Below are 27561 nucleotides of genomic sequence, written 5' to 3'. Positions count from 1 at the left end.
AAACGTTTTAGAGTAAAATTCAGTAGTGGGTGTCAACTACTGTCTCAACGAATGTAAATCAGCTTGGTTCATTTGCTCAAAATAACCAGTTAGACAACCGAAACTTATTTAAAAAGGCTTCAGTGCCCGAAAAAATAAAAATCCCAAAGTGAGACCTCTTCCCCTTTTATTTATCTCTTTGGAAGCGCCCTTGAAACTGCGCAATGTATCCTGGGAAACGAAGTCATATTTTACTGTAACAGCTTATTAAAACGTCTCTTAATTCACTCTCTGTTGTTACAAATGGTGAAACAACACCTTATCATGTATTCAGAGTTGCATATCAAATGTTGTCTTTACGTTGACAACATTAAATATGCGACAGACCGCATATTTAGTAACAAAAACAGCGCTTCCTCATAATTTGGCGTCACCAGGAAGTACTGAAGCGTCATATGATTGTAGAAAAATGGCTACGGTGCAGTGGTGAGATGCTTTTTTTCTCATTTAAAAACACTCCGTATCAGTAACTTTAATCGGTTAAATCACGTACTTATGGATATTGTGCGAATTTCGAGAACGTGCATGCCTTGGTAATGCGTGTATCGTCAGCTTAATCATAATTTAAAGTCCTTAATGAAACGTCAACTTTTTGTATGCAGGTTGTCAACAGTGACAGTCTAATGCAACATAACTAAGTGATGGCTGAATCAAATGCTCCTGTTTGGTTGTAGTTTGGTTGTTGTCTAGCTAGGCTTACTGGGATGTGTGAAAGTTATTACACAGGTTTTTATAGCTCTTTCATATTCAGGTAATTTAGATTTAAATGTACAGACATGAGGACACACACACACACACACACACACACACCAAAATACAATGCAAATGCACTGCATGCTCTCCACAGCTGCTAAACCACAGTGAGTGTTCAGACTCCTCAGGCTGTCTGTGTGAGCCCACATGGTGACTGGAAGTAGAAAGAGCTGAACCTGCTCTGGTGTCCTGTCTGTCTGTCTGTCTGTCTGCCTGTCTGTCTGTCTGTCTGTCTGTCTGCCTGCTGTGTAACAAGGCGTTCCCGTGGGCGCAACTATGATGCAGAGCTACAGAGGTGTCGTCCTGAGGCTGCTCCGGTCGAGTTTGGAGACTACCATCCCCTCAAACCCATCATGGTAGACCATCTGCTGATATCAGTGTTGTATCACCCAATACTGCATCAGTGTACTTCAACACAATCTGTCATTGAACAGACATTGAAATCAACTGTCGATGCTGTGAGAAGCACATTTCCGTTACATTTGACAAGGTGTCCGTTTAACACTCTCTCAGGTGACAGATACAAAGACCCGCCGTGGGACTCGTAAAGGCAGCACCTCCTCCTCGTCTTCCTCCTCCTCCTCTGCGCCCTCGGACCCCCTCAGCTCCATGCTGGATGGAACCGACCCCCTCTCCATGTTTGCAGCAGCCTCGGCCAGTGAGCTCCCCGCCGTGCCACACAGCGCCTCCACAGGGGTCAGTTCACTAATGCCGCCGCAGAGGCGTTTCTATCCTGATTCAAGCGAAGAGGCCATGAAACTGTAGCTTGCTTTCATAGGAGACATGTTGTGCTTCTAGGATCTGGGAAGGAAGAGGAGGGAGAAGGAGGAAGAGGCGGTGGGACCAGACTTTGAGCCCTGGTTGGCAAAACGGGGAGAGATCCTGGCCAGGTTCACCACCACAGAGAAACTCTCAATTGTGAGTCATCATCCATCATAGCAGTGAGGTTCCAGTGGTTCTGTCACTAAAGGAGTTTGTCTGATCAGCCCTTTGGACAAAGTCTTGCTTTGTAAGACAGAAACCTAATCCAGTTACTTTGTCTTCACAGAATCTTTTCATGGGTTCTGATAAAGGTAAGACCCGTGCTTGTATTTATTGTATTGGGAAAAAAAATATAGCTGCTATAATCAATGTTACACATATGTTAAGAGTGGAGAGAATTAATGCCTGGTTCTGCAGTTCCTCTCAGTCCCTCATAACTCTACAGCATCTTTCAGCTCACTGTTTTGCAGGTAGCTGTTTTCATTGAAAAATGAATGATGACCCCATCGCTCTTGTTGTCACTGTAGGAAAAGCTCCAAGTCCAGGATCCTCAGCTGTGTCAGAGAAAGTTCGTACTCGCCTGGAGGAACTGGATGATCTGGAGGAGGTGCGTTTTCCTCTCTAAACTCACATGGGAACAGGCGTGTATGTGTGTGTGTGTGTTCTCCTGTACAGGACACTTGAATGGGTCAAGTGTGGCAGGGTTACAAGTCCAGCTTGTAAGACTCCTTGAATGAAATTGGTCACCAAATGCTCTGTTATTTGTGTTTGAATTCATACACAACCTGTTTATATATTACAGGTATTTGTTCCACTGTTTCCATTGGTGCTTAAATAAGCCATAAACTCATTGGGTTTTCATTGACGTAAACATAGCAGAGTGAATCGAGTGTGTGTTTTGGACCTACTTGTGTGTGCAGGGTTCCCAGAGAGAGCTGCTCAACCTCTCCCAGCAGGATTACGCCAACCGCATCGAGGAGCTGAACCAGTCCCTGAAGGAGGCCTGGGCCTCCGACCAGAAGGTCAAAGCCCTGAAAATCGTCATCCAGGTAATCCAGCAGTAAAAACCCTCGTCCCTAAAATAAAATCCTGAAAAAATCCCTGTCTCCTGTGTAAAAACACCGATCTGTGTTCCAGTGCTCTAAGCTTCTGTCCGACACCTCAGTGATCCAGTTCTACCCCAGCAAGTTCGTCCTCATCACCGATATCCTCGACACTTTCGGTGCGTACGGAGGTCTTGTTTCTCTCCGTTCGGTAAAGAAAACGATGCAAATTTTCTGATTTAAGTCTCACACTTGTTTGCAGGTCGGCTGGTGTACGATAGAATCTGGACCATGTGCTCAGACCCACGACCCCTGCCAGGTACTGACGGGATGTTTTGTAAGTTACTTTCTCATGTTCAGTCACATGTAGTGGTTTCATGGTTCATGGCTTGGTTTCCTCCCCCCCCCTCAGACTCATTCACAGTTGATGACGTGAATGATACGGCCAAAGAGACATGCCTCAACTGGTTCTTCAAGATCGCCTCCATCAGGGAGCTTCTGCCCAGATTGTATCCTTTAATGGATCTGTTGACCCCCCCCTTTCTACTGACTCTAATTTTTCAAATCATCAGTCTACATCCCTGCTTAAAGTATAACTCACGTATTTTAAACCTGGGCTCAATTTATTTGTACATGTGTTACATATAAAACTGGCTGTGAACAAGCTTGTTTCTCACAGGCTCAGGTTGTTATTTGAAGTCGAGCAGCTGTCATATCGCTCGCTTCTAAGCCACCAAGACTCCATCAACAGAAACAGTAATTGTACACTACAGCTGTTTGTTGGTTAGTATGAATCCAACAAATATCCGTGCAACACACACTAACTATCCGTTTGAGGCAGCAGTAGACCAGCCGCTCCCATGATGCAGGATGAGATAACTGTTTCTGTCAATAGAGTCTGGTGTCTGGTTTGGTTAAAGAAAAATGATCACACAGGTCTTGTCTTTCTCTGTAATGTTATCAGACACGTTGAATAACACTCTGAGCCTGACAGTTGCAAAAACCAGCACTTCTAGTGGACATACTTTGATCAGACGCAATAGCCCCAAAGTCATCGCAGCCTATTCACTGCCTGTTTTCAGTTGTCGGTGGAAGTGAACTACTGGCCCAATTCCAAAACGTTTTACACCCACCAGCCATTTCAAACCCAAAATATGTACAACTACGACCCAGTTTTAAAAGTTTTCCTTTAAAAGAAAGGAAATATTTGAGCATCAGTTTTCCATTTGGAAGAACACGTAGACTGTCTCGGAAAAGCTGGACTAATTCGGTGCTGACCTGTTTTTTTTGGAATGCCGCACGTTCATTTCCTCCGTGACATCCCTGACCACTAAAGCCACACTTCTTACCTCTTATACACATCTGACTCTTTGACCTCTGCAACCAGATACGTTGAGGCAGCCATTCTCAAGTGCAACCGCTTCCTGAACAAAACGTACGTTTCTAACCGCCTGTTCCCTTAATGGGGTTTATCAGTCAGCCTTCGCATCCCAGGTTTACCCTCAGGTCGACTTGTAGTAAATTCAGCCTGAAAACCTTTTTTTTTTTACATATTCTGCCTTTACTTGTTTCAGCACATTAGTTAGATTTGTATCACAGCATGCACTTTTCTTTTCTAAATCAGATATTATTGCTTTATTTTGTTTGATACAGTGGACCAATGAAATAGTTCCTTCTGCTTAAGAGGTTTAGTAACACAGCTTGCTTCCTGCCTCCACAGTGGTATTCAGGAGACGCTCCCTCGGTTGACAGCCATGATCAGAGGGATTGGAGACCCTCTGGTGGCAGCGTACACCAGGGCTTACCTCTGCAGGGTGAGACAGGATCACTTCCTACTTTTTCTCCTCAATCCTGTCTCCATTTCTTATCTGTTGGCTCATTTTCAGTGTCAAATGTTCTTTGGTCAACAAAATGTCCATCCTGAATGAATCAAAATCTTGTTCGTAACTTTAACCAACAAAATAGCAGCATGAATCAATTTTATCTGGACTTTTTTGAGTGTTTCACAGTTGCAGTCATGTTCTTACCGTTATTATGATCAGTTGAAGAAAACGAAGGGCAAGAAGTCACAGTGCTCTCTCCTTCCAGGTGGGCATGGAAGTCGCCCCCCACCTGAAAGACAGCCTGAATCGCAACTTCTTCGACCTGCTGGGCACTTTCCGGCAGATCAGCGGGGAGAGTGTCCAGAACCAGCTGGTCCTTCAGAGGGTGGAGGTGCCCGAGTACCTGACGCTTTATTCTCCGGCCATCAACTGGATCCTGCAGTGCATCGCCTACAGAGCTCCAGAGGCACGTGGACGCACGCAATTCACTTAGGAGATTGTTCAACTTTAACTCCTCACAGTTATTGAATGCTGACAAAATGGTCAGCTTTCTGTTGTTTTAGTACAAAAGTGGGGTTTGGTCCAAACTGCTGCTTGTGTTTCCATTTCAGCCTCTGCTCACAGAGATGATGGAGAGATGCAAGAAGCTGGGGAACAAGTGAGTACAGTAATAATGACGTGAAGTTAATTTGTAGGCTTCTTTCCTGTTTGTGAAAGATAATGTGCTACAAGAGTTTTAATTTTCCTCCAGAGAGAAATAGGAAATTAAATCTGTATCAGTCTTCAAGATATAGTGGTCGTTTAGACCAAATTTATTGGGAAAACCAAGAGGTCACAAGGTGATAAACAAAGTTTACGGTGACATAAAAAAAAAAAAGGACAGCAGGTAGAAAAAAAACGTATTTCTGCCACGATCTCAAATTATTGAGATACTTTGTAGACATTGTTGAGTCTTTAAGGGATCACAAGTTAGGGAAGCACTTCACGAAGAATCCAGTTTAAGAAACAAAAGAATGTTAAGAGGTTAATACAGTTGCCAACAAAGAAAATGCTGCTGTGTTTCAGTGGTTTCTGGTGCTGATGAAAATCAGAGATTTTCCCTGCAAAGATCCAACATCTTTCTGTTTCCCATAGTGCCTTGCTGCTGAATTCAGTCATGAGGGCGTTCAGGCCTGAGTTTGTAGCAGCCAGAGCCACGGACTTCATCGGTATGATCAAAGACTGCGACGAGGCCGGCTTCCCAAAGGTCAGCGGACGTGAACAGTTGTGATGTGGCGATACAATGAACGCTAATGTTTTAAATAGATCAGTTTGAAACATAAACAAGAGCCTCGTCTTCTCCTCAGCATCTGTTGTTCGGGTCTCTGGGTCGCAGCCTGGGTTGCGCCGACCCTCCAGAATCAGAGAGACTGACGATCCTCAACGAAGCCTGGAAGGTTGTCACCAAAATCCGCAGTCCTCAGGTACTGAGAGCATAAAGCTGCTGTCATACAGATGTTTTATTTAAATTCAGGTTCTGACTGTGTATGTGGTTTGTAGGATTACATCAACTGTGCTGAGATCTGGGTGGAGTTCACCTGCCGACACTTCACAGTGAGTAAAGCACAGGAGGGAAGAGGAGTTGCAACGTTTTTTATTGTGTGGAATTTAAAGTTTTTTTCTCTTTTACTCTGGTTCTCAGAAACGTGAGGTCAACACCGTTCTGGCTGACATCATCAAACACATGACCCCTGACCGGGCATTTGAGGACGCTTATCCTCAGGTTAGCAGGCCAACAGGACAACTCACCATTGAACCGTGAACTGTTCTCCCTCCCACTGCCGTCTGTTCTGTAGTGACTCTGTTCTGCTTTGTTCTGCATCCAGCTGCAGTCTGTGATCAGGAAGATCCTCACCTACTTCCACGACTTCTCCGTGCTCTTCTCTATGGTGAGCAAACACCAGGTCAAACTGCACATGGTCAAAGCTTTTTCAGTGACAACTGACCTTTATTATGTCACAATGTTCCCCAATATTTCTGTTTTCCAGGAGCGCTTCCTCCCGTTCTTAGACATGTTCCAGAAGGACAGCGTGAGGGTGGAGGTCTGCAGATCCATCATGGAGGTCTTCATCAAGTAAGAGCCACCTCACAGTTTCACAGGACAACGAGATTTATGTGACAAGAAAGTGACATCTCACAAATGGGTTTGTAAAAAATAAGCTAGACTTCTAATCTGTTTCCATCTGTTGGTTTGTCTCCTGCAGACACCAGGTGGAGCCCACCAGAGACCCTGTCATCCTTAACGCCATGTTGCACATCTGCAAGACCATGCACGACTCTGTCAAGTAGGACGTGTGTGTGTGTGTGTGTGTGTGTGTGTGTGTGTGTGTGTGTGTGTGTGTGTGTGCGCGACAGTCTTCAGTCAGTAATCTGCTCTTTGTGTTGCAGCGCTCTCACTCTTGAGGATGAGAAACGATCTTTGGCTCTGCTGATCATCGGCTTCATCCGCATGGTGAGACTCCTCAGACTTTAAAAGTAACACTGGTGTTATTTTCTATTATCTGGTATGTTCTGACGTCCTCTCTCTCTCTCTCGGCCCCAGGCACTTCACAAATACATGGTTTCATGTTCTTTTGAAGGCTGAATGAACAGCTGGACATTGTAGTTGGGAGGAAACTAAATCAGTTGAAAATAGTATTTGTATTTGTATTTGTTGGGGACTATTTTCAGCTGTGAATTAATACACATTTGGCGCTCTTGTGAGTGTGTCCACCAGCAGGACGGTCATTTATGTGTTTTTTAATCATTTATGTACAACAATGGAGCTTCATGGTGGAGAGGAGTAAGAAACATTATTGTCTCTGACAACACAGACAATCAGACGATACGTACTAGTGAGTGAGTAAGTAAGATGGTTGGTTTTGGTCTTTTTATGGGATTTGATGGTGATAAGAAACAAAATGTCCCAATAAACGGTGTACTGTAGAACTCAGACCTGCATGATGAAACTTACATACCCACCAAGATGAAACAATGCCCCAATCTGATGATGAAACATCAAATGTCATATAAGTGAATTTGATAAAAGGCAGTCGTTGAGTAAAAAAGGAACTGTGTGTTTTATCTGTTCGTCCGTCTCCTTTAGGTTTCTTTTGGTCGTGACTTTGAGCAGCAGTTGAGTTTCTGTGTGGAGGCCAGAGCCACCTTCTGTAACCTGGAGCCAGTGCTGGTGCAGCTCATTCATGTGAGTATAAATCTACGTTTGTTTTATGTTTTAATTTGTGTGCGACATTCATGCGCACACACACAATCCTCTATGTTCACCTGGTCCCTTCCAGGCGGTGAACCAGCTGGCGATGGAGACCAATAGGGTGATGAGAGGGAGTCACTCAAGAAAAACAGCAGCTTTCGTCAGGGTGAGTCAACATACGATCCCTGCAGGCCACCGTACACTCCTACGGCGAGAGATTTCATGAATGCTGATGTTTCTCTGTCCTCCAGGCGTGCGCTGCCTACAGCTTCATCACCATCCCGTCTCTCAGCAGCATCTTCAGTCGTCTCAGCCTCTATCTGCTGTCTGGTCAGGTTGCGTTGGCAAACCAGTGTCTCTCCCAGGGTGGGCAGCTGCTTCCTTTCACATATTAGACTAGGAGTGAAAATATATACTAATATTCCTCCTCTGTTATCCCCCCCTCCTTTTCCTTTCTTCCTCCCTTGTCTCCTTCCTATTCCCTGCGTCCTTCTTCCCTCTCTCCATCCTTCTCCTCACACCTCCAGCGGACGCTTTCCTAAAGGCAGCGGTCAGTATTATTCCGGAGGTCCCTCGCTCCATCAGCGTGGAGGGGAAGCTTCGCTCCTCTGAGTGTTTCCTGTTTGACTTCATCAACAACTTCCTGGCTACGCTGCTGGTCGTCCCGGTAACACAATCAGTCTCCTTTCCTCTGCCTTTCAAAGCAGAAAGATGAGGAAAGTCATCCATAGTGGAAACGCTTTGCACATTCCTCCGCATAGATAGATAGATAGTCCAGTCAGGATTCTGAGTGAAAGGAGATCAAGTACCAAACCAACAGGCTCATCTTCGTGTGTGTGTGTGTGTGTGTGTGTTTGCAGGACCATCCAGAGCACGGTGTGCTCTACCTTGTCCGCGGTCTGCTCAACATGGTCCAGGATTACACCTGGGAGGACAACAGTGACGCCAAGGTGCGGGTCTACGTCAGCGCTCTGCCTCTGCTTGCTGCCATGAGCCAGGAAACCTACCTGTACGCCATCCCTAAAGGTACAGCTAACGATTAACGGAGTAGTTCTCAACTTGTAAATTATTCGTCAACTATTTTGATAATCGATGAATTGGTTTGAGTGATTTGTCTAAGAAAAGAAAAAGAACAATCAATGTTCAGGTTTCTTTATTCCTCTAGTTTCAGTGAACTGAATGTCTTTGTGTGTTACAGACCAAACAACTATTTGATAAATTGACATTGAAAAAAGAATTAGTTGCAGCCCTACACTGTGTCTTACATATGTATGTGATACACTGAATCCACAATACTGCACACGTTTGTTTTGTTTTCTTTCTTAAACACAAATCCAGGCCACAAGATTCTTTTTTTTCTCTGAGCCCTTGTTTTTGGAACACAAAATTCCCAAGTTTCAGAAAGCAGAACTCCCTAATCCTTCTTTTTGGATCAGCCCAACGTTAATTTCTGTGTACATTTAGATGAACAAGTTTTAAGTGTTGTATGACAAGTAGCTTTACTTTCATCTTTCTGAGTTGGAACATTTGTGGAGAGATGTTATGTGATCTTTTTCCTGGTCTCAGTGGACTCCAATGAGACACTGTATGGAGGAGACCCCAAGTTCCTGTCTGAGATCAACAAGCTGTGTGAGACTCTGATCGGACAGGTCCTGGACCACCTGAAGGCGCTCAGTCGGGACGAGGTGAGGCAGAGGCGGCTCACTACCACCGCCGCGTTTTTGTGGCTGCGTGAACGGTGATGAACAGCGTTGCATTGACGTGTTCTTGTCGCCTCTCTGCAGCAGAGCATGCGGCGCCAGGGCGCTCTCGCATTTTCCTTGTTCGGTGTCCTGCTGGCTCACGGTGACCTGAGGAACAACAAGCTGAGCCAGCTGGCCGTCAACTTGTGGAACCTCAGCCACAAACACGGATACTGTGAGACTCGTATCTCTGTGAGTTCTCTCACACTCACACATCCTCGTCTTTCCACATTTGTGAGGACACTAGTTGATGTAAAGCTTTTCCTAGCCCCTCACCCAAACCTTAACCATCACAACGAATTGCCAAACACTAATCCTTATCCTATAACCTAATTCTAACTTTACCATTCAAATCAAGTCTTAACCTCACACCCACACACACCTACACACATTTGAAACACTTAAAGTGCCTCCAGACCCTAGTGAACATTCTTACCCTAGTGTGCAGCCTTAGTGACTCCCCGTGTCTTCTGTCTGCTCCAGGTTCGGACTCTGGAGTACATCAAGTACCGGGCTCAGCAGCCTGACATGAGCCACCTGGCAGATACAGTCCAGAGGCTGGCACTGCAGTCCCGCACCTGAACATCAGCCTCAACAACCTTTGGAAAAGGATTGTGTAAATACAAAATAATAAGAAGCATAAAGAAGAAGAAAAAAATGCCTTAATGTATTTTGTGCAAGGACACTTTGTGAAATCACTTTGGACCAACGTGGAAAAACATGTTGCTATTTGCAGCTTTTGCTAAAATGTCTTGTTTTTTGCCATTTTCAAGCCAAGAAATCGCAACTAATTAAACTATCAAAGGACAACAAAATCATGCACTCAAAGTTTTCGTCACTGTTCCTATTCAATGTCAACATCCGGGGGTATGTTAGATAAAATAAGTCATAGAACTTCAATGAATGATAACAATGATTTTAAGTTTGCAAAGACAGAAAAAATCCATTTCTTTGCATGTTTCCTGCTCCTCTGTCACAGGTGGGCGACTTTAATACACAAACAGGACAAACAAGTCAATTAGCATCTCATGTGCTGCAAAGTTTTAGCTTGATGCTTACGTTGAAGTCGCTGCTGTAATTTACCTGCAGTGCTTCCCTGCATCTAACACACGACTGAAGATCCACCAACTGTTCAACTGTATTATCATGCATACAATTTATATACTGTATAATATTATCAGTTTCACAAATGTTTTAACATGTCGTCCTAATGTATTTGTAGAAATAAACATTCATCCTGCATTGAATTTGAGTACAATTCTATTTTTGATCTGTTGTTCTCATTGATACTAATTCTGTTTTGCTTATTCAGTATCAAATAAACAAGATGTAGTTTTTAGGGCACTCGTGAAACTTTGCACACGCATCAGTCGTGGTGAAAAATTACATATTTTATGAGTCTTGCAAATGGGTGTGGCAAAATGGCTCCATAGCGCCCCCTAATTTCAAGCCCCGGAACTGTGTTTTATGTGCATGTACAAAATTTGGTGGGTTCGTACAAAAAAGTCTCTTGGAGCGATGACCTAAACCCAACAGGAAGTCGGCCATATTGGATTTTCCGTACATTTTTGGCAATTTACAGGGGTCATAAATGAACAAACTAGTCCGCGATCCACTTCAAACTTGGTCAGCTGGTAGAAAAGTCATTAACGATGAAAAGTTATTAAAGGTCTCTACAAAACTTTAACGGTGTGGGCGTGGCCAGCTGTCAAACTTCAGTGTCTCGCCATGAAACAGGAAGTTGTTAATAATTTGACTCTACATGATCCAATCAGCACCAAACTTGAGATGTTTGATAAGAGTCCCGCCCTGAAGATGTCTACATGTCAATGTTCATTCACAGTCATAGCGCCACCTGGTGGCGATAGGAAATGCTATGTTTTACGCTATGATGTCTCAAGACCAGCCAGTTGACCAGATCCACTTCAAATTTGGTCAGGAAAGAAAATTTTCCTTCGCATGAGCATTAAAAGTGCAGTAACTCGACTCTACAAGGTCCTATCTTCACCACATTTATACTGTTTGATGACTGTCCAGCTCTGAAGACATGCACATGCTAATTTAGAACCATAGTCATAGCGCCACCTAGTGGCAGGAGGAAGTGCATGTTTTATTCTCAGACGTCTCTCTCTCAGCAGGTTAACCACAGCCACCTCAAATTTGGTCCAAACATTCCCAAGATGTGGATGATGCAAAGTTATGAAGCTCTTGAGGTTTCATCAAACGCTGTCACCGTGGCAACGCCTCGTTCGCCATGAAAGCGAGGAGGTTGATCTGATCCACCTCAAACCTGGTCAGCTGGTAGAAAAGACATTAAAGATGAAAAGTTATTAAAAATCGGTTTGCCCATGGCAAGCTGTCAAACTTCCATATCTCGCCATGAAACAGAAAGTTCTTCTAAGTTCAGTGTAGATTATCAAGTGTGTTTCACACTTCTCATGTTTTGTCAGAAAAGCCTCAAGACCTTGATGATGTTCCACACAGACAACTATCAGTCCTTGTTCAAAGGCGTTGCCATGGCAGCGCGGCGAGTTTCGATCCTTTGCCATGAACATTTCGTAGTGTTGTAACTCGACTATACAAGGTCCAATCTTTACCAAATTCAACACGTCTGATGACAGTCCAAGTCTGAAGACATCTACAGACCAATTTTGAACTACACTCATTGCGCCACCTAGTGGTGACAGGAAGTGATACGTTCTATTCTCTGAGTGTCCATCCCAGCAGGTTAGCCACAGCCACTTCAAATTCAGTCAAAACATTCCCAAGATATAGTATATAGTATAGTCTAGGTATGCTTAGATATGGATGATGCTCACTTATGAAGCTCTTGAGGTTTCGCCAAACGATGTCACCATGGCAACGCCGTGTTCACCATGAAACAGGAAATTGCTGTTTCTTCAGTGTACATTATCCAATCTGTTTCAAACTTGTCATGATTAATAAAGGTCCCAGCATGAAGACACCTACATGCCAGTTAGCGGGCGCAGTCATTGCTCCACCTTGTGGCAACAGGAAGTAAGACTTCTGTGCCAATCATCATTTGATTTGCATGATATTTTCACAGTGTAGTCAACACTTCATATACTGGACTATAGGATGTGATTAGTGGCTGTTCTCTAGCGCCACATAGGGGACACAGGAAGTGACATGTAACTCCTTCATGCACTGTCCAAAATACATGAAAATTCTCAGCCGCGTTGAAGGGTCGGAATCCGGGAACAGGACGAAGCCGCTGCACACCCCGACGTGCACGAAGGTGCGAGGGCCCTCCAACGCTGCTTGCAGCTTTAATTTTCTTTTATAACCCTTGGTTGTTAATTCTAATTTTCTTTCCCAGTGCCCCATGCACCAACTATTTATTAACACAACATGATGCAATAAGAAATGGACAGGACCGCATTTGTTTCAAGACATTCTCAAACTTCTCAGTTGTAGTTTATTTACTCAGTTAGTGAATCATCAAAAAGGCAAACACTCCCCTTTAGTTCTCAAAGAAAAACAAAAGCAAACAGCTGTGGTGATGTTCTCTGACACAGGCAGACCTTTGGTCACACACCTTTTCTTATTGCCAGATAATTAAAAGGAGAGTTAAAAAAAAAAACCTAACTTTCAGGTTAGCAAGAAGTCCTTTCTGCACCCGACATGTCACACAGAATCCAGTTATGACAGCTGACACTGAATGATAAAACTGATGTGATATGAGTAATGGAGCGTCTTCTGTCATTGTTTAACCGACTGATCTCTTTGGAAAATGCAAATTGTGTAGGAACCAGTTTTTGGGACTTTTACTGACACAATACTGTTACAGCAGTTATCTAAATATGTTTCTATTTTTCCAATCTGTTCGCTGCCGTTCACCGTTTGACCTCCACATCGTCTCTTTCGCAGTACAATACCACTATTACAGAAAAATGATCACAGCAGAGCTTGTCCGCTAACGACTCAGCACTATTCTATCTGTCCCTCTGTAGCACTGCCCAGTCCCATATGGCATCCCAGGGTGGCCAATACTGAACTGGTATTTCATTCGAAAATGAAACAAAATAATGTGTAAATACAAAACATGTGATTTAGTTAAATAAGTGGTTATAACAAATTTTTGTGATGTTTCATCATTTACTGGGGGGAGTTTATTTCTATTTCTTTTTTTTTTGTTGATGTAGGAAACTTAAATATTCCCCAAAACTGAGTTACCAAGTTTACCGAGCTACATATTGGTTCACTTATATACAGTGTTTTACTCTACTGATTCATACAAACTTTATTTCATCATTTCTTATTTAGTATTGGTCATTTAGGTGTTCCACAGTCCCACACAGATAATTACATAAAAGTAAATAAACTTTACGCTGGAAGACTTCTGAACTTTCCCAGCTTCCTAGCATTAATTGTAATTTGACTTCACAGGGGGGATTTGACCCCTTTTAAAGATTATCTGAAGCGCAGTTGGGGCTTAAAAACCAGCAGACCTGACAAGACCTGGACTGATCGAATGTCCCTATGAGGACGAAAAGAGGCTGAAGACCGAATGATGTGAGAAAAGACAAGAAAGCTGTCAGATGGAGCGGGCAGTGAGCGTGTGTTTTCTGAGGGCCCGTGAAGTTAACACTCATGAACAGTAGCTATTGGAGGAACCACACTTCTGATTGTGCACTAGCTGAGCTGATGGATCCCTTGATCCGCTTCCAAGAGGAACTGTTCCAGGGAAACAATCGGAGAGCACAATCGCACAAAAGACTAAGTGGAGATATTAGCATTTTATAACTATCATATCATTTCGCTCCTCTAACAAAAGATCACTTTACAAACTTTGAAGGTGTCCCCAAGATTTGACTTTTTATTTTTCACAGCGACACGTAGACAGCCGGAACTGACAACCAGCAAAACAAAGACTAAGTGCTTCCAACACCTCACTGCCAGACATTTTCTATGACTTGGCAACTGTTCAAAAAAAGAAAACAAAAAAAATCCAAATCCAAGATTGGACTTTTCCACGCAATTCTTCTTGGAGATGCAAACAAGCTCAGCAGCAGTTCAGCAAGTGCACAGTAAAAAGTGTGGCCTCTACAATGGAGTTATTGGTATACAGTTTGCAGTAATCCATTTAAATAGAAATGAGAGCCACCTTTATGGTCCATAGGGGGGGGACGCTGGGCAGAAGGGGATGGTTTAGTTGATATACTGAAGGTGCAAGATGAACTCTGTTGTCTTTTTGTCCCATAGCTGATGGACAAACAAGATGAGAAACTGAGAGGTGGCCTTAACTACACTTACAATACAATTTACTACTGACAGAAGAGACTTAAAAGGAGAAAGTTGTAACACCTCAACTCTGATCAAGCTCCATGTGGCTGTGTGAAAAACAAAACAGTTGTATAGTTGCAGTGAGTTCATTAAACCCTACTCATAATGCTGCTGGTCGCATCATTATAAGAGGGTTGTATTTGTGATGAGATCCTCTCCACTGGGAGACTTCAACCATTCCCATCTCTTGGGAGCAGGTTTTCACAAGGAGAGGGAAGTTTGTTATCTCTTGTTTAAAAAGCATACACCCTAAACAGAGAGCAAGACTCCCAAACTAATGCAAACAATGACTGAAATAAAATAATATAATCTTAGAATAATTCAACACGGGAAGAGTTTGCAGTTTGGTGCAGTCAGTCCCAGCAGCGCTGAGAGGGATGTTCTGGCGGCCTGATACTTGCTCTGATTTTAGACTGGTTGGGTGGGAAGGGGTTTTTGGAAACGGCACACCTCTGACAACAGACCGGCACCTCGCCCCACCCTTGCTGTGGAGATGAAGGAGGGAGGCGGTGTGGTCTTCCTCTATTTTTTGTGTATGTTCGTTTGTTCTCTTTGTCCTGCAGCAGGCTCAGTCCAGCTCTATGGGGCTGCTGTCCTCCTGGGCTTCTTCAGCCAAGTCATCCTCCTCCCCTGAACCCATCAGGCTGTTGAGCAGGTTTCCTGCAGGGAGCAACATACCGGTCATCAGTCTGTACACACATTAGTGCTACAGTTTACAAAGGGTGTTTAGCTACAGGAAGTCGCTGTACCCAGAAAAATATTTAGCTCCAGACGTACAGACCTGAGTGGTACCTATCTTCCATTTAAGTTTTGGTAAGAAAACAAACGAGAATAATTCCCAAAATGTCAAACCCATTCTTTAATGCCTATAATAAACTGTCACATAAAGCTTGAGACGATATACGTTCATGTATTTAGTGAGAATTTCGCACGGCACAACTAATCTGTAACCTGAGGAGTGTGATTCAGCAGTACAGTTGATCGGTAATTTATCTCGAGTGTTGCTCTACTCACCTAGCAGCCCACCATATGATGGGGACTGCCTGGGTGGAACGCCAAAGAAAAGCTGTCCTATTCTGTCGAGATACTGTGGAGACAAGAACGTGTCAGAGGGAAGAGGAAGAGGAAGAGGAAGAGGAGGACAGGGGGAAATGGTTGAGATTAAAACAGGTTACCAAATTACAGCCACAGATGGTGACCATCTCAACACGGACTAAAATATTCCATCATAGCATGAATAAAACGTTCAAAATAAGCCACTGTCCTGTTTATGATGACCTCATCCTGAATAAGGTTAGAGTGAAATCATACAAGCAGAATACATATAGTACACATGGTCATTTAATGCACGCATCAGGCATTGAGCAGCTTTTTGGGAACACTCACTTCATTATACATGGGGTCCCTCTTCAGGGAAGGTTGATATTGCTCACATAACACTGTGAAAACTGTTAATTTACCCCTGAAAAACAAAGACAAAAAGGCTTTAGAATACTGTAAATTATTATCCTCAATCTATTTTTCGAATACTAACGAGTGCTGTAAAGTGGAAGAGGAACAAGCCCAGCAGTAGTTATGGCAGACTTTGTTCTGGTCTCTGTACAAAACGTGAGCTAATGCCAACTTAATTAGCTTATTACATTAGAATACATACAGAATAAGAGGTAACATGTAAGATACTATCATGCATCATTGAGGTCCTAATAAGTTCAACATATATTTGAATGAATAAATACATCTACACCAAAGTTTTTTTAATGGTTAAATAAACATTTGTCCTCACCCATCCACTGCCAGCAGCAGAAACCAGATAAAGTTTAGTAGAGGCTGGACAAAGGGAGGGCCCTTCTCTATGGACGGGTGTTTCTCTGTGTATGTGCTGAACACCACGGAAGCGCTGTTTTTGTTCTTTAAGCAGAGGAACCTGAAGGGTGGACGTTCAGACAGAAATAGAAAAAAAAGGGACAGAAATAGAAAAAGGGACAGAGGGGAAAAGACAAAAGGAGAAGAAGGGAAAGAAAAAATGACACAGAGGATGACGATGACAGAGAGGGAGAAGAGCGGTGGGCCAGAAACACAGAGAGATCAGAGACATTTTCAAGAAGCTGCTGACAGAAAGAAAATGGACTGCAGGCTAATGTGGTGGAGGAGGATACATCAATACCAGTTTGTCTGCTGCACATACAGATGCTACACCTTAAAGGGCAACTTGCAGGTTCATTTTTTTCTGACATTTATACTTAACCTTGTCTGAAAATGACAATTTTAAGTGGTAACGTAGGACTTAATATGTTTTACAAAATACAAGGGCAGAAATTCAGAGGAGAAAGTGGCCATTTTACACCAAGCTCCTACAAGCGCTCTTTTATTCAGCAATGTGTCATATGATGTCAAATAAGGGAGTCGCTGTCCGCTGCGGTAGTTTCACCACATATCGTCACGGTAAATTATTGCGTTTGTACAGGTTGCAACAAACTGTAACCTGTCAGCATATGGAGTTTTCCTATAGCAGGAAAAGGAGACAAGGAGTCTTGTTTTCTAACATTTGATAACTTCCAAATTTGTCAGCACAATTTCAGTAATGAGAAGCAACACGTGACACAGTAATTTTAGTCAGGCAGCGATCTCTCTCTCTCTCACTGTAAAAGGTAGAGCAAGGGAGAGCTCCGTAAAACACAACGTAGCTGTAGGGTTATATCACGCATTGCGAGACACGAAGGTGTTACTTGCGCCTTACTTTCTGTTATGGGTAAGTATAAACACTCCTGGCCGGTTTTGCTATAGCCTGGCAGATGACAGCAAACTACTGCAATGTAGTGATGTGACCACAGCGTGAGCTACAGCCCACTTATCCACTGGTTCTCCTCACACCACAACTGAGCTTCTCTTCTCTGATTGTTATTCCTAACAGGCTCATAACCATACGGCTGTGGTCCGTCGCAGTTGTATGAATAAACATTTACAACCTGCAAGTTGCTCTTTAATTCGTACGAGAAAAATAATGTTTGTGTGGGTGTCACACTTCACATACTGTAGGACGGCCTGCGCCACAAACATGTCGACCTCGCTGCGGAAGCCTCGTGACGCCGAATACTCCACCAGCATCTGTGCACAGCCCTCCCCGTCAGACGAATGCAGGAAGTGGTAACGAGACTCGCTGTAGTTTTGCTCTGGACACACAAAAATGGACACTACTAAGGGCAACACAAACTGGATATACCACAGACAGGTGCAGAAGCTGGTGTGTGCCAATCCAGGGTGTGACTGGAATATAACTGGTGCATTCCTCTGCAGTTTATAAAATAAATGATTGATTGATTACCTTTCCACAAGGTGACGGCCAGCAGCTGGTGTAGTTTTGGGTGACCCAACTTGCCGGATCCTCCTGTGGACCATTTCAAGGCTCTGGACACAAATGCTACTCTCTCTGGGGAGTTCTGGTCCATCAGGCTGAACAGCTTAGCCAGGCTTTCTGCTCCACACACACACACACAGATTCATGCTTCCATCACTCCAGAGAACATTATCAACCATAACCACTGCTAACCAAAAACTTACACCCAGTCATCATCCTAAAATGTATCAGGTACTCATTGATCAGGACATTCTCTAAATAATGAATACATCTTGAACACAAGACATTCATTTTAACATTGGCACTTTCTGCGATGGTTACATTCTTCTTTAAAAGCATTATTAACTTCCATTAAAAAGTTTAAGTGCTCCTTCTTTGTGTTTTGAAGTTGTGTAAACCTTGCTGTGAAAGGTGCTGGTTGATAATAACTCAATAACAATACAAGGGCTAACTTCCCAAAACAACTGGTGTTAATGTGACTCTCTTCAACGCAATAAAGACCGTGGGTATAAAAGCACAACGTGTCCCTCAACTATCCGCTCGGATACATTTCATTGTTACAGCATTCATAGTTAACCACAGGCCATCTTGAAGACGAATTGGTGCATATTAAAGGCCGAAGGCTGCCACTCACCTAATATTTCATCTTCAACTTTTGTTTCAGATTTCTCCAACACCTCCAGCACCAGCATGGACAGGTCTGCTGCACTGTTTTGCTGGAGATGAAAACACAACCAAATGAGCTTTTATTTTTTTCAATTGCATATTTTCAAAAGAATTATATGTCACACACGCACCTTGGGGGACCGGAAGAAGCTTTATCAATAAATCAATCAACTGGCATCTGATTGCCTCTGGCTTACTATACATGCACACTTAACACCGATTTAAGTGTGGATGTTTAGATGAGGGGTTTTAGACCTGATAATGTGTACATGTGTGTAGTATTAGTGTAACTCCTCTCAAAGTTTATATGTCGTACTAATGATAAAATAATAGGATGTAAGCATTAGCTGTTAGATTAGATCCCACACAGAAGCTTTGTTATTTTAAAAGGTTTAGTATCACAATTACACAAAAGTAGACAATTAGCACAGTCGCCAAACACAATCACCAATCGTGACATTATCATTTTCCTTTCTGCAGTGTTTCCATGAACATGTGCACACTTGAAAAATCTAGTGTAGCATGTACCTGATTATAGCTGAAGAAGAGTAGAGCGCCATTGTACATCAGCTCCCTGGCCTCAGCGTGTTTTGCCTGTGACATGTACCTGATGGGAGACAGGGGTGTCAGCACTGCACATGAGATGACACGGGTTTCTTATCAACACGGAGACATGTTTGCTCTCAATGCCATTCCTTACTGAGGCTGCAAGATAAGACACGTGAACACCGGTCTGGCTTGAGGTACAAAACAAGGTGTCAATGTTAATATTGCAATGAGTGAAATAACACTGTTGAAGTTCACAGGACAGCTGCAGTACTTTCTGAACTACTTATACAGAATGTATCACAATATTTCAGGAGTCAATGCTGCAATTCTGACTGTAATAATAAGGAAAAGCTGGCCAATGACGAAGAAACAGGAGGGCAACATACTGGCTCTGTGATATGGAGAAGGTCTGGCTTTAACCAGATTGAATTCACAACAAATCACCATTTTTAACAAGTTATGCTCAAGGCTGACAGCCAACCAGTTTGGCAGCTCAATCAACCTGATCGCTGCCCAGAAGAGCATCCAGGGGGCTTTACTGTAAGTGAACAGGTAGATTTGAGCACCAGCAAGTGTGTGAAATAAACCCTACAAGACAGACCATTACTAATTCTGACTAGACTTGGCCCAGACTCCGAAGATTAGCATAACTAGCAGTAAAATCAAGACTAACTAAATCTATTAGGCAGTAGGTACAGACATGTCTAGCCATCATAGCTCAGACTGCGGCGGTGCAGTGTGTGGCTATGTAGCTAACGTTACATGCTAACACAGCTGGATAGCTTTCACACGCGTTTGGGAAATGACAGCGGCTAACAAAGCAGTTAGCAGTAATTTTCTGTTCATTTACACCTGAAGTGTGTTTTCCAATAACGTGTAAACATAGACTGCCTGGCTGTCTTTCATTAGCACACCAACTGACTCTAGCTAAGTCGGTTGTGTTGCTCGTAGCTAACAAACTAGCCATTAGTCCCATTTTGTGAGTGTGTGAGATCGACACTCCAGCTGTCCAAACAAACAGGCGGACCGGCGTGAGTGGGTGGGTCCACGGTGAAATCCAACCAATCATAAACGGCCAGGCATGTCAGCACGCTTGACAGCAGAATGATCTGGAACAGGCAGGCCCCAAAGCCAAATGACAATTACAACTGCACCTACGAGCGTGAAACGGAGCCTTACCTAAAAAATAAAGTCCTGTACATCTGATGTGCTTCATAGTAATCCCCCTTTTCTACGCTGGCTCGCAGTTTTCCCTCCACCCTCTGCACGCCGCCACGGTTTCTGGCACTGGAGCACCTCAGAGACTCCTGCTCCGACATCGTCGTCGCTCCTCAGCAGCGCTCGGGCCAAGTGTTGACAGCGGGAGACCGGAAAGCTTTAAAGAAGACAGACCCTCCTCGCTCGCCGTAGCCGGTGTGTTATGTGGTGTTTGTGGTTGGGAAAGATGGAGATCCGGACACAAGTTCATCACACCTTGTGACCGACTGTGTTACCCTGACGGCAGCATAGTAAGCGTCAGAGTAAAGGAATTAAACTACGTTTGTGGTTTTAAATAGCGGTCATGGTCACGATCACATGGTTTCATGAGGTTTGTCTGAGTAGTCTCCTCCTTGATTATCCACTCCCTATAATTTATTATAGGGGGACCATTGGGTAGGTTGTGTTGTCAGTTTATTACTCAAGAGTCATCACAAAGGACCTGCACTGTAGGACACAGCGTGCAAACAAACAAATAGTGATTCTGTTATATTAATTTTTGTTCCATTGTGGTTGGACTCACACTTTTAACCCACTGCACGTGTACAGACTTGCACAACATTTTTATAAAGATTTTTTATTCTTCTCATTTGAACGGGGTGATTTATAAATGTATTCTTTATTCAATATTCAAAACATTTTCACGATAATTAAGTCAGCCTGTGCTTGTGTTTTTATGGTTGTCTTGTGGATGCCCTAGTAAATGCAATACTGTATCAATGGAGTTACACTACAAAGCTGCATCCTTTATGTCCTTTATGTAAAAAAAAAAACCATGCAAACAAAGCATGTATTTTTTTTTATTAGACCCTCTCTGCCTGCTCAAACAGATTCAAACTCCATGTTCCTACACAGGCTTTCTGGGGTTTGTTTCTCCAGACTTAAGACATGATCATTTATTAGTTTCTTCTAAAGACAAAGCACCAGATCTTTATTTGTAAAATCTGTGGAGTGCCCCTTTCATTTTCCTAAAGATATATCCAGCTCCTGATGTTAAACACTCATCACTGATTTTAATGAACATGGACAGGGAATAATATTATCTTGAATTATAGAGGGCACATAGGAAGGAATGATAAAAATACCACAGACTGTGCATTCACTGACCATCCATTATGATTGTTTCATGATTACAGATGGAGAGCTGGAAGGTCAGAGGTCAGGGTGTTAAGCCTGCTGCTCCCAGGCTCCATGTTGAGCTACTGCAACTATTACAGCCTCTTCACCATCATCCTCTTCATTTCCTGAAGTTGTGCAGAGAACTCAGAGTCTTTTCTCTTGCTCTTGTTGCAGACTGAGCAGGGCAGGAGGCCATCTCTTCAGAAGTGGGAAAAACTTTTTTCTGCAGATTTTGTGTCCGGACAAATCCTGGGACAGTGGATGCACTTGCTTGGTTCGATTGGAGTCGTTCTTATTTGCCGTGACAGGACTAATTGGCTGATAAAAAGTCATTCCCTGTGTTTAAATTAAATGTTAAAATGCTGAGAAAGTACTTATTTTGAACATTAAATCTGGTAAGGTGCTCGGGTGCTGCATAGCAATGTAATGTCATTTGATTGGTACGCAATGTCACAAATGTTCAGGTGTGAAAATCTGCATGCATATTTGTACTTGGAGAACATCTTTTATACCTGGAGGACATTACAAGTCTCTATTGACTTTACTGTAGAAACCTCAGAATTAACCAGGTTTGATTCAGATTTGGATCTTTTGAAATTAAAATTGTGTTCTGAACCCAAGAAATTGAACATTAGGTGGTAATACATTTATGCAAACCCCAAACCCCAGGAGCAGCAGGAAAAGCCAACCAGTGAGGATCTCTGCAAATAATCCACACTGTGCTCTGGCTGCAGACAGAACAAACAGGATGTTTAGAGCTTGATAACAAATCTACCTGAAACTAGTCTCTCTCTTATAAACTGCTGTGGTTACAGGTCAGAGGCAGTGCTTACCCTCATTTCTTCTGGCCCAAACGGTGCGAGTCCTCTTGGTTGTGCTAACGGTGGCCCAGGGGAGACTGGCCTGGGTCCCCGTGCACGCTGTACATGAGGTCTGATTATTGTCCACAGTCCCTGCGTGAGGAGCCCAATAATCGCTGGCCTGATCCACAACAGGCAGGTCAACAGCATCACTGTTGCCACTCACAGCCATATCATGGGACCATGGCCTGGACTGGTTCTCCTCCGAAAGACCCTAAAAGGTGCAACAGAAGTTAGGTAAGTCTGATATATGTGTAGATGAATAGTGTGCTAACATCACAGCATATCCACTCACAGTACACAGGTACAGAAATGCTGCAGTAACTCACCTGCACATGACCTCCTTGTAGGACACGGATGGAGTTCCCTCCTCCGTGTAAAAACCTGCTTCCTGCAGGCGAAGGCTTCTTCTCAGCATCACTGTAAGATGATAGAAAGACAGAATGTCTCAATAAGCAACTCTAAATCTACTTTGCAAATGTTTTATGAGGAAGAAAATGAGGGCTGACGATGCTTGAAGCCTCTCGTTAAGCCTCTTGCTCTGTTCTGTGGCTCAGTGTCCAGATGATATTCATCACTAAAACAGCTGGTAATGAAAGATTGGCTCAGACTCTGACAAGCTGAGTGCAGACTGTGACATTAATGATTTAAGATCACACAGAAGACTTCTGTACTCCTGACCTCTGGTGGCTGAAATTAGTCTCACATTGTAACACATTCAAAAATGATGTGACTTTATATTAACATAAGCAGTGTAGGAAAACCAGTTGGAGTCAAATATTACCAGTAGACCCTCCAAAAGTCCTTTTCTTCTGTTGTGAAGTCAATTTGTAAGCTTTTTAATTTCATTTGTGTAGAATTCTAATAGTTTTAGTTTGAGACTTAACTTTGCCTGCATATATATTGGCATTACTGACCTGTTTAAACCACTAAACCCTCTAAACTGTTTGCTCTGCTGGAGAACTGCACTGTAATGACTAAGTAACTCCAGTACTTCCTGAGCAGTAGAAAGGAGAACCCGAGGGGGAACACACACGGTGGGCCTGGGTCCCCTGAGCTGGGCATGACCATCGAAGCACTCCTAAGGTGCATGCTGCTCCCTCTGTCTCCCACTGCTCCTTTCCTGAGCCTGTTAGAGAGATGGACAGAGGAAAAAAAGAGGAAGAAACAGGTCAGACTAGTTCAGGAACAAGAATGAGACAAGTCAGGAGATTGTAGAGGTCACTCTGCCAACAGAAACAGCCAGAGGGCTGGTAGGACCTTTTTTCTGCAGGCTCCCTGAGAGCTCTGGGCTGCTCTTCCTCTTGTTGTTTTCCTCATAGAGAAATGGGAAAAAAGGAATTACGTCCACCATGTTAAGTTCTCAGACATCTGCAGTATTTGGATCTCTGTTGGCATCACACTGTATGTTTGATAAAGATGTTCACAGTTTAGGGCCTTCCTACATCTCCCAGAACCTCTTAAATCTTCAAGCTTCTTCGACCATCTTTTGAGCTGTAAATGTAAGCTTAAAGGCACCCACTGTCCACCCCCACACAGAGGGAAGCATTAGATGGTCAATGCATGATCAATATTCATATTCTGCATAGAGGTGAACTTGAACATGTGGACGCTGGGGGCTCCGTACAGACCTGCTGTAAACATCTCATTTTTATGAAAATGTTCCTTATGTGACACGTAGCTGGCAGGTGCACGAGGGTTAGATGGGACAATCAAATAAATAAATAAGAAATCAATCAAACATATGCAAATAATTCTGTATCCACTGAAATAAATACACGTTTACTGTCTCTAAACTGCATTCTGACTCTGTTCTTTATGCTTTGATATATACTGAGTATCTAAGGCTGGATTCTTTTTTTTCTCTTCCTCCTCCTCCTCCTCCTCCTTCTTCTTCATTTCATGGTGTATTTACTCCAGTTCTGGAGGTGGGATCAGGCTCAGGATGACATGTAATAACTTCGATAATTCCCTCGCTCAGTCTGATCGGTCTGCTCATATCTAATCTAAGGTTTTAGTGTCACAGATGAAGCAATAATCACGTCACTCTTTCACTGCACACTGCTTGACGGTAGAATAAACTACACTAGTGTTTGTATCCTATCTAAGAAACTGTGAAGACACTGAGTCATAAAGGGATTCAGTGTTCCTCCACCAGAATTATTCTCCTGGCAGCTAAAGACTTAAAAGACCAACTTACAGGGAACACAAACCCCTCCTGTGTGATATTTCACCACACAGAAGCAACTTTGTCCAAAAACAATAACTAAACTTAAGGAGTGTTTTCGTCAAACACTTAAATTAGTAACTAAAAGGTTGTTTTTCACATTCCTCTGCAGGAGGAGGAGGATTTATCTGATCATAAATACTGTGAGAGCCACCTATGGTCCAATATTCAAGGACATTTAACACACACCAGGTGGGAGTTTAGTTTTATTTATTGAAATAAAATACAAACATGCTTAAAATTACCAATGTGTTAGCGTGTACTTAATCTGTTAGACAGATGATATAATAGTTTAAATGTACCTTCATACATAAAATAAATAATAACTGTGTGACTCATCCTTCTGGCTGCATTTGGTTCTACTGTTGTTACAAAAAAAAAACATGAAGCTGTAAACAGCTTCAACATAACCAATCTCTCATTTTACCTTTTATTTTTCTATTTACACCCACCACAGCCCTACTGAACCTGACTGATAACAAAATGGTGTCTGATGAGAATGCTGTGGTCTGATTCAGTCTGTGCTACAGTGTGTAAAGTTTGCGTCTTATCAGCGAGGTAAGAACATGTGGATCTTATCTAGACAAGGCTTCAGTGTTGTCTAATCATTACTAGTGTCTGTTGGCAGAACAAACACAAAAGAATAAACTAACAAGCAAAGGAAACAAATATAAAGATCCAAGTTCAGTGTCTCTTGGTGTCATTCACACTCTGCGGTGGGTTAGTTCATATTGACAGTGTCTCTCTCACGAGGTCTTTAGATGTGGAGGCGATGGTGCCGTCATAGATGGTGGAGAGCGACACGTCTCTGCTGTTGCCCCCTCTGACGGGCCGGCCGCTCTTTCTGAGAGAGTTCCTGATGCTGCTGGAGAGGCGGCCGGACACACGCCTCACCACCCGGCTGAACCTGCGGTTCTTCAGCTTGATCAAGCCCACGTCATCCTCCAGCTCCTCCGGTGGCACGTCGATGTTCCCGGAGTACCAGAACACCCACCAGATCAGGCTGAGGAAGATGATGATGGCCCCCGCGTAGATGAACAAGTCATGGATGACCAGCCCTCCAAACACCCCCACCATCATGATGAAGACGCCGAATATGTCGTGGGCCACGGCGAACCAGAAAGCGCACTTGCAGCGGCCGACTCCTCCATAGCTCCTCTCTATGACGGGCTCTACCTGTACAGATGTTGACATGGCGGCAGTGGGGATCTGCTAAACTGGAAACAGAGTTAATCCAGATGTGGAAAAAAGTCACAAGTGACAGCTGCTGGCAGTTGATGAACCTGCAGGACAGTGAAGTGTTTTCCTCACTGACAGAACAGAAAGACATGAAAGAATCTGCAGCGACGCTGGTCAAAGTACAACGGACACAAGCTCTTATCAGCAAGAGCCGCACGAGCTTTGTGACCGTATTGGATGTTTCAGAGGAAGCACTTGCATCATCCCTGACGAAAACAGTGTTTCCACTCTCACTTATTATAGTCATTTTCATCCTGTATTCAAGCCCCCTGGCTGTACTGTTTCCGCCTCTGCTTCTCTTTCAGTACAGGGACCCACACCAGCCCCATCACAACAAACAGCAGCCCTATGGACAGGCAGGCAGAGGCTACAGAGCGGGACGCCTCGGTCACCCCCAGCGACTGGAGCAGGAAGAGGAGTCCGCCTGCCACACACATCAGAGATCCCATCACCATCACTATGATGGGTTTGTGGAGGTGGGCCCAACCTGGGGCCACTGCAGCGCCGCTGTGAGGGTCCGGACACAGGCTTTGGCTCCCAGAGTCATCTGGAAATGAAGTTTCTCCAATTGCTTCCATGGTTGCTTCACAGAATAACGCCTGTTACCGCTTTGTTTCTCCCCTCCAGAACCTTTTTAACACATGAATAATGGAAACAACAGCCGCTGAACATCCACAGCTCGCCAGCTCTCGTCTGTGTCTCTCGTCTCCAGCAGTCCTGCCTGCTCGGCCGGTCCCTCTGTGAATCAATGCAGCCACCTTCCAACAGTCATATGAGGGAGTTTTATCATCTGTAGGATCAAGAAGCGAGTGTGTGTGTGATGCATCTCGCTCTCTCCTGCCCACTAACCCGTGAACACGGTGTAATTCCAGATGGCCCACCACACCCACACAGCAGAGGGAGGGCTTGGATGAAAGGACAGACCCAGCCCACCTGGTGACAACAATGCCATCACCACTGATCATCTCACACGCTTCATCTCCAGAAAAAAATATATCATCTATTAAAAAGTCAGATTTCAGTCTCCCTGATGAGCTTGTTTGTAGATGTATGCATGTTTGGTGTCTTCAATACAAAGGATGTACAGGTGCAAAGCCTTGTGGGGGATATAACTGTGCCCATGTAGCGTTATTGCAAGCGAGTAGCAGGCAGCAGCTGTACAAGCGGAGCATAATCCCAATAACAATAGGCATGTCATCTGATACAGCTGGCAGCCATGCACGCATAGCTCGGATGGCTTAACTCACCAAGAGCAAACACTTCTCAAGGCGAACGCACGTCTGATGTTAAAGTACATAAAAGTTGTTTTAACAGCTCATACTAACCGAGCAGCAGTGCTTTGTATGGCTCGATAGTAATGCTCTTAAACTGTAGCACCGCTAACGTTAAACCAAGTGTGGCCGTTTGAGTGATCCGTTTGGGAAAAAAGCTCAAATAAAGGATGCAAACAAAACTCTGCAGTCACACAAGCTGAAAACATAAAAACTGTCTAGTCCTGTTTGAGTCACTCTGCAAAGCCACTGTGTGTATTGAGAAATGCATTCTTGGAGAAAGTAAAAGTAAGTACCGGGCAAAGTAACCTTGCTTGAAT

General features: G+C 43.6%; 3 protein-coding genes across 3 annotated transcripts; 1 reads left to right on the top strand and 2 right to left on the bottom strand.

Moving 5' to 3' along the window:
- Positions 1-448: 448 nt before the first annotated feature.
- vps35l (VPS35 endosomal protein sorting factor like) lies at positions 449-10649 on the top strand. The gene is made up of 30 exons (XM_070852122.1): positions 449-465; positions 1049-1148; positions 1306-1488; positions 1591-1710; positions 1841-1865; positions 2082-2161; positions 2475-2603; positions 2692-2776; positions 2860-2916; positions 3010-3106; positions 3985-4032; positions 4318-4411; positions 4686-4886; positions 5032-5078; positions 5555-5666; positions 5767-5883; positions 5960-6013; positions 6102-6182; positions 6286-6348; positions 6448-6533; positions 6664-6744; positions 6848-6911; positions 7545-7643; positions 7738-7815; positions 7901-8015; positions 8177-8316; positions 8510-8675; positions 9216-9334; positions 9434-9583; positions 9875-10649. Exons 1-30 carry the CDS (start codon positions 449-451, stop codon positions 9971-9973), a joined length of 2907 nt encoding a protein of 968 aa, XP_070708223.1. The 3' UTR covers positions 9974-10649.
- Positions 10650-12793: 2144 nt separating this feature from the next.
- Positions 12794-20628, bottom strand: get4 (guided entry of tail-anchored proteins factor 4). The gene is made up of 9 exons (XM_070851983.1): positions 20448-20628; positions 19248-19326; positions 18688-18769; positions 18021-18170; positions 17730-17868; positions 16482-16622; positions 16085-16160; positions 15713-15785; positions 12794-15358 (listed from the first exon to the last, which is right to left on the bottom strand). Exons 1-9 carry the CDS (start codon positions 20585-20587, stop codon positions 15267-15269), a joined length of 972 nt encoding a protein of 323 aa, XP_070708084.1. The 5' UTR covers positions 20588-20628; the 3' UTR covers positions 12794-15266.
- A 4632-nt stretch (positions 20629-25260) lies between these two features.
- Positions 25261-26442, bottom strand: LOC139220129 (transmembrane protein 238-like). The gene has a single exon (XM_070852198.1). The coding sequence runs from the start codon at positions 25923-25925 to the stop codon at positions 25458-25460; it is 468 nt and encodes a 155-aa protein (XP_070708299.1). The 5' UTR covers positions 25926-26442; the 3' UTR covers positions 25261-25457.
- Between the last annotated feature and the right edge of the window lie 1119 nt (positions 26443-27561).

The sequence above is a fragment of the Pempheris klunzingeri genome, chromosome 20 (genome assembly GCF_042242105.1).
Source record: "Pempheris klunzingeri isolate RE-2024b chromosome 20, fPemKlu1.hap1, whole genome shotgun sequence".
NCBI lineage: Eukaryota > Metazoa > Chordata > Actinopteri > Acropomatiformes > Pempheridae > Pempheris > Pempheris klunzingeri.
This window is presented reverse-complemented; position numbering and strand designations above follow the sequence as displayed.

Excerpts from the sequence above, each read along its gene's own strand:
- vps35l (XM_070852122.1), top strand. Across the intron at positions 1,866-2,081 it reads TTTCATGGGTTCTGATAAAG|GAAAAGCTCCAAGTCCAGGA; the intron begins GTAAGACCCGTG and ends TTGTCACTGTAG. Across the intron at positions 5,884-5,959 it reads CCAAAATCCGCAGTCCTCAG|GATTACATCAACTGTGCTGA; the intron begins GTACTGAGAGCA and ends TGTGGTTTGTAG.
- get4 (XM_070851983.1), bottom strand. The coding sequence starts at position 20,587 with ATGTCGGAGCAGGAGTCTCTGAGGTGCTCCAGTGCCAGAAACCGTGGC. Across the intron at positions 16,623-17,729 it reads GTGGCGCAGGCCGTCCTACA|GTTCCTCTGCTTAAAGAACA; the intron begins GTATGTGAAGTG and ends TCCACCCTTCAG. Across the intron at positions 15,786-16,084 it reads GGGACCCCATGTATAATGAA|TATCTCGACAGAATAGGACA; the intron begins GTGAGTGTTCCC and ends TTGTCTCCACAG.
- LOC139220129 (XM_070852198.1), bottom strand. The coding sequence starts at position 25,925 with ATGTCAACATCTGTACAGGTAGAGCCCGTCATAGAGAGGAGCTATGGA.